This window comes from Mobula hypostoma, chromosome 22 (assembly GCF_963921235.1).
Source record: "Mobula hypostoma chromosome 22, sMobHyp1.1, whole genome shotgun sequence".
Classification (NCBI taxonomy): Eukaryota; Metazoa; Chordata; class Chondrichthyes; order Myliobatiformes; family Myliobatidae; genus Mobula; species Mobula hypostoma.
Window position 1 is genome coordinate 7,341,948 of NC_086118.1, and position 19,279 is coordinate 7,361,226.

General features: G+C 46.6%; 1 protein-coding gene across 4 annotated transcripts in view; it reads right to left on the bottom strand.

Moving 5' to 3' along the window:
• LOC134336613 (caskin-2-like) overlaps window positions 1-19,279 on the bottom strand; it is a 300,486-nt gene that overhangs the window by 24,862 nt on the left and 256,345 nt on the right. For all 4 annotated transcript variants that reach the window (XM_063030953.1, XM_063030951.1, XM_063030952.1 and 1 more), the window contains 5 exons: window positions 17,753-17,861; window positions 16,378-16,472; window positions 15,308-15,425; window positions 8,336-8,545; window positions 2,917-3,035 (listed from right to left, as the gene is read on the bottom strand). In XM_063030953.1, the coding sequence (XP_062887023.1) occupies window positions 2,917-3,035; window positions 8,336-8,545; window positions 15,308-15,425; window positions 16,378-16,472; window positions 17,753-17,861 (651 nt within the window). The remainder of the gene's footprint in view (window positions 1-2,916; window positions 3,036-8,335; window positions 8,546-15,307; window positions 15,426-16,377; window positions 16,473-17,752; window positions 17,862-19,279) is intronic.

Consider the following 19,279-nt stretch of genomic DNA (forward strand, 5'->3'; position numbering starts at 1 on the left):
AAGTCACAATAGACAAATACAATCTGCCTAACACACAAACAGTTGTACTTTTCATTTTTATTGAACACATTGTTTAATCATTCAGAACCCAGGCTGGAAAAAAGTATGTGAACCTTTGTTAATAACTGGTAGGCCTCCTTTAGCAGCAATAACCTTCATTAAATGTTTCCTGTAGCTGCTGATCAGACTTGCACAACGGCAAAGAGGAATTTTAGACCATTTCTCCATTCAAAACTGTTTCAGTTCATCAACATACATCAAAGTTGCTGGTGAACGCAGCAGGCCAAGCAGCATCTATAGGAAGAGGTGCAGTCGACGTTTCAGGCCGAGACCCTTCGTCAGGACTAAGTGAAGGAAGAGTGAGTAAAGGATTTGAAAGCTGGAGGGGGAGGGGGAGATGCAAAATGATAGGAGAAGACAGGAGGGGGAGGGATAGAGCCGAGAGCTGGACAGGTGATAGGCAAAAGGGGATACGAGAGGATCATGGGACAGGAGGTCCAGGAAGAAAGACAAGGGGGGGGGTGACCCAGAGGATGGGCAAGAGGTATATTCAGAGGGACAGAGGGAGAAAAAGGAGAGTGAGAGAAAGAATGTGTGCATAAAAATGAGTAACAGATGGTGTACGAGGGGGAGGTGGGGCCTTAGCGGAAGTTAGAGAAGTCGATGTTCATGCCATCAGGTTGGAGGCTACCCAGACAGAATATAAAGTGTTGTTCCTCCAACCTGAGTGTGGCTTCATCTTTACAGTAGAGGAGGCCGTGGATAGACATGTCAGAATGGGAATGGGATGTGGAATTAAAATGTGTGGCCACTGGGAGATCCTGCTTTCTCTGGCGGACAGAGCATAGATGTTCAGCAAAGCGGTCTCCCAGTCTGCGTCGGGTCTCACCAATATATAAAAGGCCACATCGGGAGCACCGGACGCAGTATATCACCCCAGTCGACTCACAGGTTCATCAATATTTCTGGGATATTTCTTCAGAACACTCTACAGCATTTCAGTTGGGTTAAGGTCTGGACTCTGACTTGGCCATTCCAAACATGAATTTTCTTCTTTTTAAACCATTCTGTTGTTGATTTACTCCCGTGCTTCAAATCATTGCCTTTTTGCATCATCAAGCTTCTATGAAGCTTCTGGTGACGAACTGCTACCCTGACATTCTCCTGTAAAATGTCTTGACACAATTTTGAATCATTGTTCCCTCAACGATTGCAAGCTGCCCAGGCCCTGAGGCAGCAAAGCAGCTCCAAACCACGATACTCCCTCCCCTATGCTTCAGAGTTGGAATGAGGTTTTGCTGTTGGTGTGCAGTGCCCTTTTCCTTCCATGGCACCGTGTATTTCTGCCAAAAAGTTCAACTTTTGTCTCACCTGTCCACAGAACATTGTCCCAGAAGTGTCGTGGAACATCCAGGTGGTTTTCTGCAAACTTGAGACGTGCAGTGGTCTCCCTTGTGGTGTCCTTTCATGAACACCATTGTTGTTCAGTGTTTTTCTTATAGTGGACACATGAACAGCAACTTTAGCAAGTTCTAGAGATTTCTTCAGGTCTTTTGCTGTTACCCTTGGGTCCTTTTTCACCTCCTACAGCATTGCAAGTTGTCTTCTTGGTGTGATCTTTGCAGGATTCCCACTCCTAGGGAGAGTAGCAACAGTACTCAGTTTCCTCCATTTGTAGACAATTTCTCTGACTGTGGACTGATGAACACTCAGGTCTTAAGAAATGCTTTTGCAGTTTTTCCAGCTTCATGCATCTCAACAATTCTGCTTCTAAGGTCCTCTGAAAGCTGTTTTGATCAAGGCATGGTACACATAAACAGATCTTTCTTGAGAAGAGCAAACTTGGTCAGTAACCCGACTTTGCGTATTTTTTTTAAGGGGCAGGGCACCTGCCAATTTCATCTCATTGATTGGAACATCTGACTCCAAATGGCTTTTGTGGAAGGTATATACCAGAGGTTCACTTACTTTTTTCAACCTAGACTGTGATCGTTTAAATTGTGTACTCAATAATGATGAGAAGAAGTACAATTGTGTTATTAGTTTAGGCAGATTGTGTTTATCTATTATTGTGACAGATGAAGATCAAAACACATTTTATGAGTAATTAATGCAGAAAATCAGGTAATTGCAAAGGGTTCACAAACTTTTTCTTGCAACTGTATCTCAGCCCCACCCCACCAACCCCACAGATCCCATCACCCATCAAACTAACCCTTCTACCCATCCCTTCAGACCCCTTGCCCATCCCATCTGCCTGCCCACCGTCCATCCCACTTATCTTCACCCCCACCAAACCCCACTCCACTTTCCCCATCCCCACCAAACCCCCACTCTATTATACCCACCCCCACCAAACCCCACTCCACTTCCCCCACTTCCCAAACCCCATTCTACTATTCCAACCCCCACAAAATCCCACTCCACTATCCCCACCCCCCACAAAACCCCACTCCACTTACCCCACCCTCACCAACCCCCACTCCATTATCCCCACTCCCCACCAAACCCCACTCCATTATCCCCACCCCCACCAAACCCTACACCACTTTCTCCACCCCCACCAAACCCCACTCCATTATCCCCACCCTCCACCAAACCCCATTCCACTATCCCCAGCCCTACCAAACCCATCTCCACTAACTCTATCGCTCCCCCCCATCACTTCCATCCCCCTCCCTACCAACCCCCAAGCCCACCTCACTTATCCCATCGCCTAGTAAACTAACCCCATCACCCATGGCAAGGCAAATGCCAGATCACCCCCCCCCCCACTCAGCCAGCACCTGTCCCCACTTCCATCCCCTTCTCCTCCACTGCTTCCCACACCAGTATCAAGGACGTGGACTATGGGCTTGCAGTGCCCTATGGCTAGCTGTCTATTTCCTACTAGTGACGGGCATCATGCCCACATACCTTGCCGTTGTCCAGGCCATTGCTGGCAGTCTGCCCATTGCCACTCTCGGTGCTCTGCCCGCTGCCAGCACTGCGAATGCTGCCTACACTCCCTGCACTGCCCACGCTGCTCCGGTCACCTGCAAACAGACGGGCACCACCTGATGAGGGCTTCTCACTTCCAGCAACTATCAGCACCAGCCTGGTACAGGAGGTGAAGTTCATCATCACTTACCAGTTGTCTCACACGATCTCCAGTCTACAGAAGTGAGCACAAAACCCGTCCCCTGGGATTACACCAGAGGTCAGAGCTGAGGCTGTTGCCATTCTTAGCGGGATTCAAGGGATCTCACAACGCAGGCTGGAGATCAGGGCCCAGTGGGCTGACAAACACTCCTCCACTAAATAATACAAAGAACGACAACCCCGAGCAGGGGAACACTCTATACGCTCCCCTTCACTCAGGATGTCCAGCTTCACAGCGACACAAGGGATTACAGATGATGGAATCTGGAGCAACAGTCAGCTAAAGGAATCAATACGGCTGGACTTGCTAAGAAACATCAGCAGATTCTTTGTTGACCACATTTACTGTTTCTTCTCAATCCTGACCTACCATCCACATCTTACCAACAAGCTGTGTTGCCCCCAGGACATTTCCCATGTTGGCACTTCCTTGTCCATTGACTATACCTGGCATTTAAGTATTTTCACCATGTACATCACTGCCTAAACTATCCCTTTCCCAAAGGGTCTTCACAAGTTCTGAAAAAACACCACTGGAAGTCCTCTGAAGTGAAGACTCCCAAATACATCAATGATTCAATGTCTTCAAGCTCCGGGATTTGCCTTTCCCTTCCAATGGGTCTACACGTTCATTTCTTCCTCAGAAGGCTAAAGAAATTTGGCACATCCCTGCAACACATGCCTGTTTTTATTGATCATAATAGAAAGCATCTCATCTGGATGTATGATGGCAACTGCTCTGCACACGACCACAAGAAACTATAGAGTTGTGAATATGGCTCAGCACATCACAGGTACCCGCTTCCCCTCCATGGACTGTCTCCATGGACACTCCTCACTGCCTCAGTAAATCAGCCAACATAATCAAAGACCTCAATCACCCGAGACATTCTCTCTTCTCCCCTCTTCCACTGAGCAAAGGAAGCAAAAGCCTGAAAGCACAACCAACAGGCTCAAGAACAGCTTCTACTCTGCGGTCAGACTGGCTCCCTGGTATGAAAAGATGGACTCTTGACTTCACTAACTACCTCGTTATGATCTTACACTCAGTGGCCACTTTATTGGTACCTCCCTACAGCACAATACAGGCCCTTGGGCCCACAAAGCTGTGCCAAACATGTCCCTACCTTAGAACTACCTAGGCTTTACCCAAAGCCCACTATTTTTCTATGCTCCATGTAGCCATCCAGGAGTCTCTTAAAAAACCCCATCATTTCCACCTCCACCACTGCCGGCAGCCCATTCCACGCACTCACCACTCTCTGCGTAAAAAATTTACCCCTGACATCTCCTCTGTACCCACTCACAAGCACCTTAAAACTATGCCCTCTTGTGCTAGCCATTTCAGCCCTGGGGAACAGCCTCTGACTATCCACACGATCAATGCCTCTCATTATCTTGAACACCTCTGTCAGGTCAACTCTCATCCTCCAACACTCCATGGAGAAAAGGCCGAGTTCAGTCAGCCTATTCTCATAAGGCATGCTCCCCAATCTGTTCCCACTGCGTGAATGCCCGTGGTTTTCTGCTGTTGTAGCCATTCACTTCAAGGTTTGGTAGCTCTTCTGCACACCACTGTTGTAAGATGTGGTTATTTGAGTTACTGTCACCTTCCTGTCAGCTTAAACCAGTCTGGCCTTACTCCTCTCACCTTTCCTTAACAAGGCTGTTTTGGCCACGGAACTGCCGCTCACTGGATGCTTTTTGTTTTTCACTCTACATTCTCTGTGAACTCTGTTGTGCGTGAAAATCCCAGGAGATCAGCAGCCTGAGATAGTCAAGCCACCCTGTCTGGCACCAACAAGCATTCTACAGTCAAAGTCATTTAGATCGCATTCCTTCCTCATTCTGATTCTTGGTTTGAACAACAACTTGACCATGACAGCATTCCTTTATGCATGAACTGGCTGCCACATGTTTGGCTAATTATATTTGCATTAGTGAGCAAGTGTACAGGTGTATCTAATTAAGTGTATACTTTATTGTCTACCTGCACTACATTTTCTCATTAGCTGTTACACTTTATTCTGCATTCTGTTATTGTTTTACCTCTGAGCCATGATTTGATCTGTATGTAAGCTACACTTTTTACTATATCTCGGTAGATGTGACGATAATAAACCACTTTCAATTCTAATAACGTATCACAATACCATCCAGGAGATGTATGTGCATCATTGAGAAATGAGACTCTCTCTCCAAATTAGAACAACCACTCAGGAGGCCCTGTCCCACAGTATATACCTCCACACTCACCTCCTGTGGGTGAGCAGAAACTGAGCTACAGAAGCACAATGACAGAAGGAGGTCAGAAGCTGGTCACTACAGTCCCTGACACCTCAATACCTTTGTTGGATTGGCTTGCTATTATTGTCACATTTACCAAGATACAGTGCAAAGATTAGTTTGCGTGTCAGCTGCACAAATGATTGTTTGCTTCATACAGTGGGCGCTCCCTTCAGTCACCTGAATAGGTAAACGTAGCCTTTGGCCAGGAGATGTCGTCAGGTGGAGTGTTTCAACTCTTAACCACTACACTCTCCAGTTGGTGGGTCAACAGCGGTGGCCAAGTCACTGCCCATCTGCTCCTGACTTCCAGCTCAATTCCCCTCACCTGCTCCATATCCAGCAAGAGGCTCTTTCTGCTTTTAGTATCTCGATACCACCTATGACAAAGCAGCCCACTGCCCATCCTCCACACCATTCAATTTCTCCACCATCACCTCAGGATGCTGTGACAGTACATCCCAAACCTGTGACCTCCACCAAACGACTTAGAAATACATCTCCAGACCTTCAACATTGCTGGCTCGAATCAAGGAACCCCCTGCCCAATGGCAGTGTGGGAACAGCTTCACCAGAAGCAGGCGGCGTGAAGTGGCTCAAGCCGGCTCTCTGCCATCTTCTTAAGGAATGGGCAACAAACCCTGAGCAAAAAAAATTCTGCAAGAGGAACTTAGCAGGTCGAGCAGCATTTGTGAAGGGAAAGGAATTGTCAGCCTTTTGGGGTAAGACCTTGCATCTGGCCAGTGATGCCCGGATCTCAAAAGATGAACAAGTGAAATAAAGATCAGTCACGCTGCCCTGACGCTGCCCAATCAGAACCTGATCAGTCACGTGATGAAGACCTGACACTGCCCAATCAGAACCTGATCAGCCACGTGAAGCAGACCTGACACTGCCCAATCAGAACTTGATCAGTCACGTGAAGCAGACCTGACACTGCCCAATCAGAACCTGATTAGTCACGTGATGCAGACCTGACACTGCCCAATCAGATCCTGCTGCTGTTCCCTGTGGAAACTTAGGGTGAGCCCCGTGGAAGAGGCAACCAGGGCTAAGTTTGGTTCCTTTTCAGTTCTCTGACACAAAAATAGAACACTCTGCAGTAATGGGAACAACCAACAGAACGCGAGGATCACAAAGAGAAAATGTCCTGCACTTCAAATCAATTTTCTCATCGTCTCTTCTCTCTTGGAAACTGTTCGGGCTACCAGTTGCTCCTGTCCTCTCAATGACCTCTCTGTGCCCTGCCTCTGACCCAATCCCAAACCCTCACCCTCAGGCAGCAGTGGACACCAAGCAAATACAACGTTCCCCTTCTCAAGCCCATTGACTTGTCCCTAGATCAACCACCCTGTCGACTAACACCACACCAACTAGAAAAAACATCTCTGTACGGAAGGATTTCCCAAGAGTTGCTGCTGTTTTTCTCTGATGAGTGAACTGTTCTAATTAATGAGATGGTGAAGGGCAAGAGGGGGAGTAGGTGACCTGGGAAGCAGGTGAGTAGGTGACCTGAGTAGGTGACCTGCTACTCTAACAGTGTGGAAAAACAGAGGGATCTTGGTGGCCACATTCATAGATCCCTCAAAGTTGCAGCACAAGTTGACAGGGTGGTCAAGAAAGTATTAGCCTTCAATAGTTGGAGGTCAGCCATGGTAGGGGAGTTTAGTGCAAGAGGGCACAACTTCAGGATTGAAGGACATCCATTCAGAACAGAGATGCAGAGAAATTACTTTAGTCAGAGGGTGGTAAATTAGTGGAATTTGTTCCCACGAGCAGCTGTGGAGGCCAAGTCTTTGGGTGCATTTAAGGCAGAGATAGATAGGTTTTTGATTAGCCAGGGCATCAAAGGGTAGGGGAAGAAGGCAGGGGAGTGGGGATGACTGGAAGAATTGGATCAGCCCATGATTGAATGGTGGAGCAGAGTTGATGGGCCAAATGGCTTACTTCTGCTCTTATAGCTTATGGTCTTATGGACTGGGTTCAGGAACCGTGAGGTAATGACAAAGCTCTATAAAACTCTGGCTAAACCACAACTGGAGTACTTTGTTCAGTTCTCGTTGCCACATTATAGGAAGAACATGGAAGTTTTAAAGACACAAAGGAGATTTAACCAAATGCTAACCTGATGTCTCTTGAGGAAAGGTTGAGCAAGTTAGGCCTTTTCTCTTTGGAGCAAAGGAAGAAGAGAGGTAGCTGGACTGAAGTACATAAGAGTACTTCCACTGATAGAGTGGACAGCCAGCACTTTTTCTTCCAGGGCAGAAATGCCTGATACAAGGGGGCATAGTTTTAAGGTGATTGGAAGAAAGTATAGGTAGATTTTTTAACACAGAAAGTGGTGGATGTGAGGAACATGCTGCCGGGGTGGTGGTAGAGGCTGATACATTAGGGATCTTTAAAAGAGTCCTATATGGGCATGTGGATGAAAGCAAATGGAGGGAGGCATTAGCTAAATCTTGGAGTAGGTTAAGAGGTCAGCACAACATTGAGGGGTGAAGGGCCTGTACTGTACTGTTCGATGTTTTATGGTCAGAACTTGCAGCCAGAACAGGTAGTGAAGCGGTAGAGAGATACATTATGCATTCTGGAGCAGAATTACAGGATAGAAAGAGATTACTTTAAAATAGATCCAGGCCATAGAACAGTACTAGCAGGAAGCACTTCCTCACACAAAGTGGGAAAGGTTAAAAATCCAAAACTTTGTCTGTAAGAGGGTGTTGGAGCCAATTGGTAACTGATAATTATCAACAGTTAGGCGACAGCATTAATCCAGATGAATAGAATTCAGTTCAGCAGTCACCCACCGAACAGCTGAACAGGTTTGGTGGGCTGTTCCCATTCCCACATCTTTTGGAGAGCTATTTGGGAACATGAAGCCCCCCACCATCCCAGTGGACAACATTACCTTCAGTTGCCTTCGTGCTCTCTTTGTTATGGTTGGTTCGGCTGAAGCCCAGGTAGTTGAAGGTGCGGTGGGCAGGCAGGGTCTGCGAGTACATCTGCTGATAGAATGGCTGTTTCTCATCTGTCGGTAAGTTGACCGAGCTGTTCTGCTGTGCCTTTGGGAACGCCTGGCGTAGATGAGGCGGTACTGAGGCGTGGCGAGTCAATGTGCCTACAGACAAGGAAGACACAATGGGGTTCAGACAGACCAGCCAAGCTCCACAGTTCCAATAGGACAACCCTCTACTTGTAGCAGATGATCCCATCAGGGACTGGGCGTCCCTCAATGGAGCATTCGAGTCGTGTGAGAGCTAGCAAGAAATGGGCATTTTGACCCATGCGTCTATACCAAACTATTCACACTGAGCCTACCCCAACCCATTTTATTCTCTCTACGTTCCTCTTGCCTCCCTCCCTACCTCAAGCCCTGTAACTCACCCACATCATCCTCAATAATGAACTGAGTCAATTCGTGCTCCCTGTTAGGGAGTGAGCTGTTCATCTGTCAGTGATCCTTTAGCCTCAGACTAGTTGAAGACAGTCAGCGTCAAATCAAAAGTGATATTGCCACATATTGAAGGGAAGAGCACAGAATGGCACAACATAGCGACAGACTCTTACAGTCCATGACGACCGCAATGCCTAACTAATGCTAACCTCAGGTGTCCACATTCAGCCTCTATCCCTCTACTCTTTCCTGTCCAAACCCCATTTAATTGTTGTAACTCTATCTGCCTCTACCACTTCCTCTGGCAGTTCATTCCAGGAAAATGCTCCCATCTATGATCTGAAAAACTTTCTCCTTAGATCTCCCTTAAGATCCCCCCCCCCCACCTAAAGCCTGCCTTCTCTAATTCGACTCCCATGGCTTGGGAAAGGGACTCTGACTTTGTACACTATCTACGTCTCCTTTAATTTTATAAACCTCTATAAGATCAACCCTCAACCTCCTACGTTCCAGCGAGAATCCTCTAGATGAACATTCAAAGTTCAAAATAAGTAATTTATTATCAAAGTACATATAGTATATGACACCATATACTATCCTGAGATTCATTTTCTTGTGGGCATTCACAGTAAATACCAGAAAAACAATAGAATCGATGAAAGAGCGGTCAAGCAACTAATTTGCAAAAGACAACAAACTGTGCTAATACAAAAGAAAAAGAAATAGACCATAAGACAAAAGAGCAGAAGTAGGCCATTTGGCCCATCGAGTCTGCTCTGCCATTTTATCATGAGCTGATCCATTCTCCTATTTAGTCCCACTGCCCCGCCTTCTCACCATAACCTTTGATGCCCTGGCTACTCAGATACCTATCAATCTCTGCCTTAAATACACCCAATGACTTGGCCTCCACTGCTGCCCATGGCAACAAATTCCATAGATTCACCACCCTCTGACTAAAAAAGATTCTTTGCATTTCTGTTCTGAATGGGCACCCTTCAATCCTTAAGTCATGCCCTCTCGTACTAGACTCCCCCATCATGGGAAACAACTTTGCCACATCCACTCTGTCCATGCCTTTCAACATTCGAAATGTTTCTATGAGGTCTCCCCTCATTCTTCTAAACTCCAAGGAGTACAGTCCAAGAGCGGTCAAACGTTCCTCATATGTTAACCCTCTCATTCCTGGAATCATTCTAGTGAATCATCTCTGTACCTTCTCCAACGTCAGCACATCCTTTCTTAAATAAGGAGACCAAAACTGCCCACAGTACTCCAAGTGAGGTCTCACCAGCGCCTTATAGAGCCTCAACATCACATGCCTGCTCCTATACTCTATTCCTCTAGAAATGAATGCCAACATCGCATTCGCCTTCTTCACTACTGACTCAACCTGGAGGTTAACTTTAAGGGTATCCTGTACGAGGACTCCTAAGTCCCGTTGCATCTCAGAACTTTGAATTCTTTCCCCATTTAAATAATAGTCTGCCCGTTTATTTTTTCTGCCAAAGTGCATAACCATACACTTTCCAACATTGTACTTCATTTGCCACTTCTCTGCCCATTCTTCCAATCTATCCAAGTCTCTCTGCAAACTCTCCGTTTCCTCAGATCTACCGGTCCCTCCACCTATCTTCGTATCATCAGCAAACTTAGCCACAAAGCCATCTATTCCATAATCCAAATCGTTGATGTACAATGTAAAAAGAAGCGGCCCCAACACTGATCCCTGTGGAACACCACTGGTAACCGGCAGCCAACCAGAATAGGATCCCTTTATTCCCACTCTCTGTTTCCTGCCAATCTGCCAACACTCTATCCACATATGTAACTTTCCCGTAATTCCATGGGCTCTTATCTTGTTACGTAGCCTCATGTGTGGCACTTTGTCAAAGACCTTCTGAAAATCCAAATATACAACATCCACTGCATCTCCCTTGTCTAGCCCACTGGTAATTTCCTCAAAAAATTGTAATAGGTTTGTCAGGCAGGATTTTCCTTTAAGGAATTCATGCTGAGTTCTGCCTATCTTGTCATATGCCTCCAGGTACTCTGTAACCTCATCCTTGACAATCGACTCCCAACAACTTCCCAACCACCGATGTCAAGCTAACAGGTCTATAATTTCCTTTTTGCTTCCTTGCCCCCTTCTTAAATAGCGGAGTGACATTTGCAATCTTCCAGTCTTCCAGAACTATGCCAGAATCTATCGACTTTTGAAAGATCATCGCTAATGCCTCCACAATCTCCACAGCTACTTCCTTCAGAACATGAGGGTGCATAATAAGAATAAATACATAGACAATAAATATCAAGAACGTGAAATGAAAATTCCTTGAAAGTGAGTCCATAGGTTGTGGGAACAGTTCAATGACGGGGCAAGTGAAGACATCCACCCCAGTTCAAGAGCCTGATGGTTGAGGGGTAGTAACTGTTCCTGAACCTGGTAGTGTGGGTCCTGAGGCTCTTGTGCTTTCTTCCTGATGGCAGCAGTGACAACAGAGCATGGCCGGATGATGGGCACTGCTTTCTAGCAACAGACTCTGTATAGATGTGCTCAATGGTGGGGAGGGCTTTACACGTAATAGACTGGGTTGTATCTGTTATGTAACTCCAAAACATAAAAAGCTAATTGAAAGCAAAAACAAGCAATTGGGAATGTGTGCCTTAGTTTGGTTTTTATGCACTTATGATGTGGTAGTGTGATGACGTATATCATTCATGCACTTTTACATGTAACCCATAATGAATTATGTAAATAACAAAGAATGCTTTATCAAACAATATATTTACAATGTTACTCAAATATTACTGAAATATTAAATACACAGCACTCCTCTCTGCCTAGCAATAAACTCCGACTCAATATAGAAAGCATCCCAACTTGTAGGTACAGTAGACTGATACAACTAATATCTAGATATCCACTACATAGTAAATTTTAAGTTATCCCGTTCAGGCCTAAAGATTTAATTACCATGGAAGATTTCTTACTCTTGTTCCTGACCGGAGGGTCATTCTGCTTGGCAGCTATGAAACAATCTCAGGTTCTGGGACCTCCTCCGTGGTGCTCGTAGAGATAGACTGAGACTGTAGGAAGTAGTTCTGGACACCTTTCTTCTGGACATGTTGGCATCCCGAACAGTGCACGGCCAGCTGCTCGATCTGCTGATCTAGCCCAGACCACCAGACAAAGCTTCGAGCCAACACTTTCATTTTGACCATGCCTAGATGACCGGCATAAAGCTCCTCCAATATTAGCTCTCAGCTTGGATGGAACAACAACTCTCAATCCCCACGTAAGACAACATCAATCAAGGGCAAGTTGGTTGTCATTTAACTACATACACGTATATAACGTATATAACCATATAATGTATATAGAAATGAGACAATGTTTCTCTAAACCTGCGTACAAGAGTACACGTAACACATGATAACTTACAGAGGTATGAATAAAATCTACAGATGAATCACACACTTTACAGATGAATCTCACAAACTGCTGCACATTCCAGCCATTTCGGGTTGCCATGTAGACCTGAGACAGTGTGGGGTCTTTTCTGGTTTCCCTTTGGACCATCTCCAGTATAACAGGGAGACTTTTGATTTACTTTAAGGAGGAAACGTCAAGAGGAGTACCCTCCTTTGAAGTTTTCCAAGGGTAAATGGGACAATCCCTCAGTATTTTCATGATTAGTCATCCTCTTGAATTTGATCCTGTACGTGCATCCTCCAAGAAACAGAGCCCACCTCTGCATTGTGCTGCTGCTGTTGGTGGAGCACCCTTCTGTGGATTGAAGGTCAGTAATGGGGGTAAATTCATCTTATACCCCAAACCAAACTTGAGGCCTCTCTGTCATTCTGTGCATAACTTGTCTCTGCAGTGGTAAGGGAGCAAAGGCTATGGGATGTTCACTTCCATCACTCATAACATGCGACATGACTGCACCTCTACCATAAGGTGACGCATCACAGGCAAGGTTTACTGGATGATGTGGATCATAATGTGTGAGTACAGTGTCTGATGTCACCATTTGCTTTACCTTTGGGAAAGCCACCTCACAGTGCTTTGTCCATTGTCATTTCTTCCCAGTCCGTAGTAATGAGTTCAAGAGGTGGAGCACAGTCGCTAGGTTTGGCAGGAAACTGTTACAGTAATTGACAAATCCTAAAAAAGACTGCAACTGTGACATGGCTTTTGGCCCCAGAGCTCCACCATTCCTTGAATTTTCACATCACATTTGTGTAATACTTGTGCATTAATAGTGTGATCACAGTAAGTGACGTTTGGTTTGAAGAATTCACACTTGTTGCATTATGTTCTGAGCCCATAATCTTCTAATCTTTTTAACACTGTCTTGAGATTTTGGAGATGTTCCTTGTCATCCTTACCGGTAATAATGATGTCAACCAGGTAACACTGAGTACCTGGGTAGCCTTGTAGCACAGTCATAAGTATAGAGTAAGTAGAGCAGGAGGGTAAGCACAAAGCCTTGTGATACACCTGTGCTGATGGAGATTGTGGAGGAGATGCATTTGCCAATCCGAACTGACTGGTCTGCAAGCGAGGAAATCGAGGATCAACCTGCACAAAGAGGTATTGAGGCCAAGTTCTTGAAATTTATTGATTAGTTTTGAAAGGATGTTGGTATTGAATGCCGAGCTGTAGTCGGTAAAGAGCATCCTGATGTATGCATCTTTGATGTCCAGATGTTCCAGGGTTGAGTGAAGAGCCAATGACATGGCATCTGCTGTGGACCTGTTGTGACCGTAGGCAAACTGGAGTGGATCTAAGTCACTTCTCAGGCAAGAGTTGATATGTTTCATCACCAACCTCTCAAAGCACTTCATCACAGTGGATGTAAGTGCTACTGGATAATAATCATTAAGGCAGTTTACCATGTTTTTCTCAAACATTGATATAACTGAAGCCTGCTTGAAGCAGGTGGATATTTCAGACTGCTGTAGCGAGAGGTTAAAGATACTGGTGAACACTCCAGCCACTTGATCAACACAGGTCTTTAGTACTCAACCAGGTACTAAACTGGGCCGGATGCTTTCTGTGGGTTCATCCTCCTGAAGGATGCTCTCATGTTGACCTCAGAGGCTGAAATCACAGGGTCTTTGGGAGTTGTGGTAGTTTTAGTTACAGCTTCTTCCCCTCCACAATCAGATTTCTAAATGGTCCAGGAACACCGTCTTGCTATTCCTCTTTTACACCAGTGGTCCCCAACCACCGGGCCCCGAGGAAACGGTATGATTTGGCGATATGAGTTAGCTGCACCTTTCCTCATTCCCTGTCACGCACTGTTGAGCCATTACGCATGCAAGGTCATTACCCATGCGTCATCCATGTCAGCGCAGGAAGGAGATCAACTCCTTGAGCTTGCAAATGATGGTGGGCTGAAAAGTATGTTTGACATAACATCTCTGCTGGCATTCTGGATCGAAGTCGAGGCTAAATATCCTGAGATCGCCACGAAAGCACTGAAAACGTTGCTTCCATTTCCAACATCTCTGCAATGAATGCAACGGAAACTAAATTGCAGAATAGACTGGACATAAGGAACCCCCTTTGAGTATTGCTGTCTCCCATCACCCCTCGATGGTACTGTCTTGTTGCAGGGAAACAAGCCCAGGGCTCCCACTGATTCAGCAATATTGGTGTGTTGCAATGATTTTATATGTTCATACGGGGAAAATACGTGCTGTGTGTTTAATATCCAAACGTTACTTAAAATGTTATGATGCTATTGACTTATAAGTGACTTATATAACCATATAACAATTACAGCATGGAAGCAGGCCATCTCTGCCCTCCTAGTCTGTGCCAAACGCTACTCTCACCTAGTTCCACTGACTTGCACTCAGCCCATAACCCTCCATTCCTTTCCTGTCCATATACCTATCCAATTTTTCTTTAAATGATAATATCGAACCTGCCTCTACCACTTCTACTGGAAGTTCATTCAACACTTACTTCAAGCTCCCCTGTCCTCCCCGATTACTGACTTATCACTATATTCATGCGAGAAAAATATGCGCTGTGTGTTTAATATTAAATTCGTTAGATGAACCCTTTTAGAAATGAAATTGAGTGTATTAGCCACTTATCACCTATATTCCGGTCGCGATTAACACCCCCCCCGAACAGAATCGCCAAAAATGATTTGTAGAAAAAAATCGGCACGTACACGCATGCGCAAGTTACGCATGTGCACTGGTGCCTGCGCAAGGCTTCATGGTCATTGTAGTCTTACTCGGGGTAAACACAACGTATTTGACTGCTACTCTTGTCCGTTGGCAACCCTACCACCACCCGACCCCCCCCCCCCCACGGTCGGCCGGTCCGCAGAGCAAAAAAGGTTGGGGACCCCTGTCCTAACCCAACTAACGTCTATTTGCCTTGAACAGGGCATCGATTAAATCCTGAAATCCATGGTACATGGGGGAAGTGAGAGGAAGCTTTCCAAAAGCACTGACCTGATCGCCTGTTGATCACCTCAACAATGGACGGGGGGAAGTAGCCCACACGGTCCGTCCCCTTCTGGCTGTCATGTATGTGGCCCTTCCAGCGCCCGTCAGCATGCTGCTCCAGAACCTACCGTGGAGAGAAGGTAACAGACCACGTCACCAACCACAGGCTGCCAACCATATCAGGGCGGGAAGCAGCAGTTTGTATCTTCTGTACAACAAAGTCTGAATTGAGTAAGCGAATGATCATGGTACAGGAGACTGCCATGAAATGTCTCATCACGGACTGCCTGTACCCAGGCCAGCCACTCCTCAAGGTACAGGAGAAGTGCCTCTTAATCCCTCAATAGAGACAGTGGTTTGCTCCAAATTAACATGTGGCTTTCATATCAGCTATTGTGAACCAAAGGATGCTAAATACTGGAGTATACACAGTGAGTCTGCTATTGCCTGTCTTGATAGGGGACCTTTTACAGTTAGTAGTAGCGACAAGGAGTCTGTTATTGCCTTCAGTACTCACAGCGAACCTGTAATTGCCTGTATTTGACAGAGTGTGTTATTGCCTGTAGTATAGACAGGGAGCATGCTATTACCTGTACTATCTGACATCGAGCCTGCTATTGCTTGCAGTTGAGACAGGGAACCTGTTACTGCTTGTAGTAGAGAAAAGGGACTATGGTTCACTGAATTATACAGAAGAGCTATTGTTAACTTTAACACACAGAGGTAGTTCAAAATTCCCTGTAATATAGACAGGGAGCTGCAATTCCCTGTAATACAGTCAGGGAGCATGCTATTCCTGGTACTCCATACTGAGAATCCTTTTATTCTCTGTAATATACACAAGGGGATTGTGCTGAATTATAATGCAGAGAGCGGGCATGCTATCTGTGTAAGACATGCAGATGACATGAGGGGTTAAGTGCAGCAGGGCCTCTGCTCCTTGCTTGGATCAAACTGCACAGGGCCACCCTGCTCTTCCCACCAGTCAACTGATGGTAGGCGTGTCCGTTTCCCTTAACAAGCAGGTTCATGCACAGCCGTCTTTTTGCTGTTCATCCAATCCCTGGGCTGCTCACCGTGATGACGTCCCCGGCCCTGATGTTGAGCGAGGTGAGGTCGTGAACATTCCAACAATCCTTCAGGGCTCGGACCTGAAGAACTCCCGAGGCCTCTGTCGGAAGAGAAGCGGAGGTGGTGAGAAACAACATGGAAGTGTGAAACATCTGGCACTCTGGACAATCTGTGGCAGCAGTGACCTCTCCAGCTAGAGAGATGTGCTTGTCATCCTCTGTACTGTGATCCGTTTATCCAGGCAATACCTTTATAATCTACAAAATGTGGATGAATTTCCCACTTCTGCATCTCAATCCCACAACACTCCTATCATCCCATTGTTCCAGAAATGCTCTTCCCACTGGACCTCCTAACATACACTGTCAGCAGTTCAGAGCTCCATCACAACAGCCTGCAAATCCTTCTCAATACCCTCCAACTCCATAAAATACTCCCAAAGCTCCGCCCCAATATTCCCACAGATCCTTCCCAACTTCCCCACAGGTCCTTCTCAACGCTCAAAATTCAAAATCAATATATTTATCATTAAGGTACATATTATGACACCACATGCTGTCCAAGCTGAGAGACGTTTTCTTGGAAGTATACACAGTAAACCCAAGAAACACATCAGGTACCCCGCCTGGCCAGGTGCTTTCCGTGGGTTCACCCTCCTGAAGGATGTTCTCACGTCAGCCTCAGAGACTGAAATCACAGGCTAGCTGGGCGCTGTGGGAGTCTGTGAAGGTGCCTCCATACTTTAAATTTCAAAGTGAGCATAGCAGCTTTTGAGCTCATCTCGGAGAGAAGCCTAGTTGTCATCTACATTGCTTGGTTTCACTTTTTAAGAGGTTTCACTTTGAAGCCCTGCCACAGCTGTCGAGCATTCTTCAATGATTCAAGTTTGGTCCAGAACTGTCACTTCACACATGAGATGGCATTCCAGAGATCGTACCTGGACTTCTTGTATCTTACTTGCTCCTGAATGCCACTGATCTGGCCCTCAGTGCATTGAGGATCTTATAATTCATCCAAGACTTCTGGTTGGGGAAGACTCCAAATAATTTTGTGCAGACACCCTTCTCTATGACAGCAGAAGGCATTACCACAAATCCATCCCATTGTACATACAGATTCATCTCAACACTCCCACAGTTACCTCCCGACACTCCCGCAGCTACGTCCTGACACTCCCGCAGCTACATCCCAACACTCGCACAGCTACACCCCAATACCCCCACAGCTACACCCCAATACCCCCACAGCTCTGTCCCAACACTCCCAAACCTCTATCGCAACATTTCGTTAGATCCATCCCAACATTCCCACAGTGTCTTTTCCTTCTCCCCGAGAGTGTGCCTGACATACCCACACAGCCCCAACGCCTCCCCTCTTTACCTCTCAGGAGGTGCTTGATCTCCTTGCTTGCCTGTGAGGTGGTGAACTGGTTGACGATGTCCAGGGCCGTCTGGCTGTAGGTGTTCCTGATGTTGACGTCAATGCCCGCCTGTACAGAGAAAGTGGTGTGGGAGAGCTGCGAGGTGGAGTCCAATGCCATTACCCCCACCCTTCCACCCCCCTCAACCATACCACCCACCCCACAGCCCAGGGAACCCTACTGGCATTCATTTCTCTGTTTTCCATGCGGGGATCCAAATGGAAATACAGGACACGAAGTGGTGGCGAGGACTGTCTGTGCTGCTGCCAATTGTTCATTTATCAGTGACACACACTCCAGGCCAGCAGTTGGTGAACAAGGCCCTGGTGCTTCACTGATCCCCTCCTCGTGTGCAGTCACTGGCTGAGCTGTCCGCCCCCTCGACCTTCACCACAGAAAGGCTGTGGGCCCAGTGGCACAGCTAACAGAGCTGTTGCAAAACTCAACAAGCCAGGAACCCTGACACCAGAGACCAGAGTTCAATCCCAATCTTTGACGCTGTCTGTGTGGAGCTTGCAAGTTCTTCCTGTGACTGCATGGCTTCCCCCTGGGTGATCCAGTTCTTCCCACATCCCAAAGAAGAAGAAGAAAGCTCTTAACTCTGAGTGGAGTTATCAGGAACGGCGTTTTCTTTTTCGCAGGCTTTCTTATTTTTACAAGGCCGAGTTGCTAGCTCGACGCTCAATCCCTAGCACGGATGAAAAGCATGCAAGGGAGCCGGCTGGATTCGAACACAGAAGCCTTCGCTCCGAAGTCCAGCGCTAATGCCACTACGCCACCAGCATCCCAAAGACACATGGGTAATTGGTGGCCATCTTAGATTGCCCCAAGGGTGCAGGTGAGTGGTGGAATCTGGGTGGAGTTGGTGGGACTGTGGAGAGAATAAAATTGGACTGGTGTAAGATTCATGTTAATAGGTACTGGATGACCATGGCGACATGGAAGATTGTAAGCTTCTGGTCCCTGCTCTCACTGTTGCAGAGCCGACCTTTCTCTCCCTCAATGGTGGGGGGGGGGGGTGTGGAAGAATCTGTCTGAGACACTGGAGTACTGGGTTATGGACTACAGGTCAACATCTCTGCTATTGCTTGCATGGTAGGGGGGGTGGCAGTGGGGTGGGGGGAGCCACTGCTGGAAGGGGAGGGTTGATGCTTCCACTGCGGCTTGTGCATGGGAGGGGGAGGGGGCCTTCGGGGTTCTGATGTTTCTACTGGGGGTTTCTGTTTTGTGGATGTCTGTGAAGAGTAAGAATTTCAGATTGTATACTGATATTAAATTGAGCCATTTGAACTTGGTGAAGATGGCTTCTGTGCCACATCTCCCATTGACTGACTGTAAGGCAGAGTGTGGGGAGGCTGCTGGTGTGGCAGTAAGACCTTAATAGGTCTTGGATGGCTCTCCCTACTCCTCCAAGGCATACAGAAATAACAGAAGTCTTCTTATCCACTTCCTCTCCTTCCTCGATGTCCAAATGCCAACCAATTACC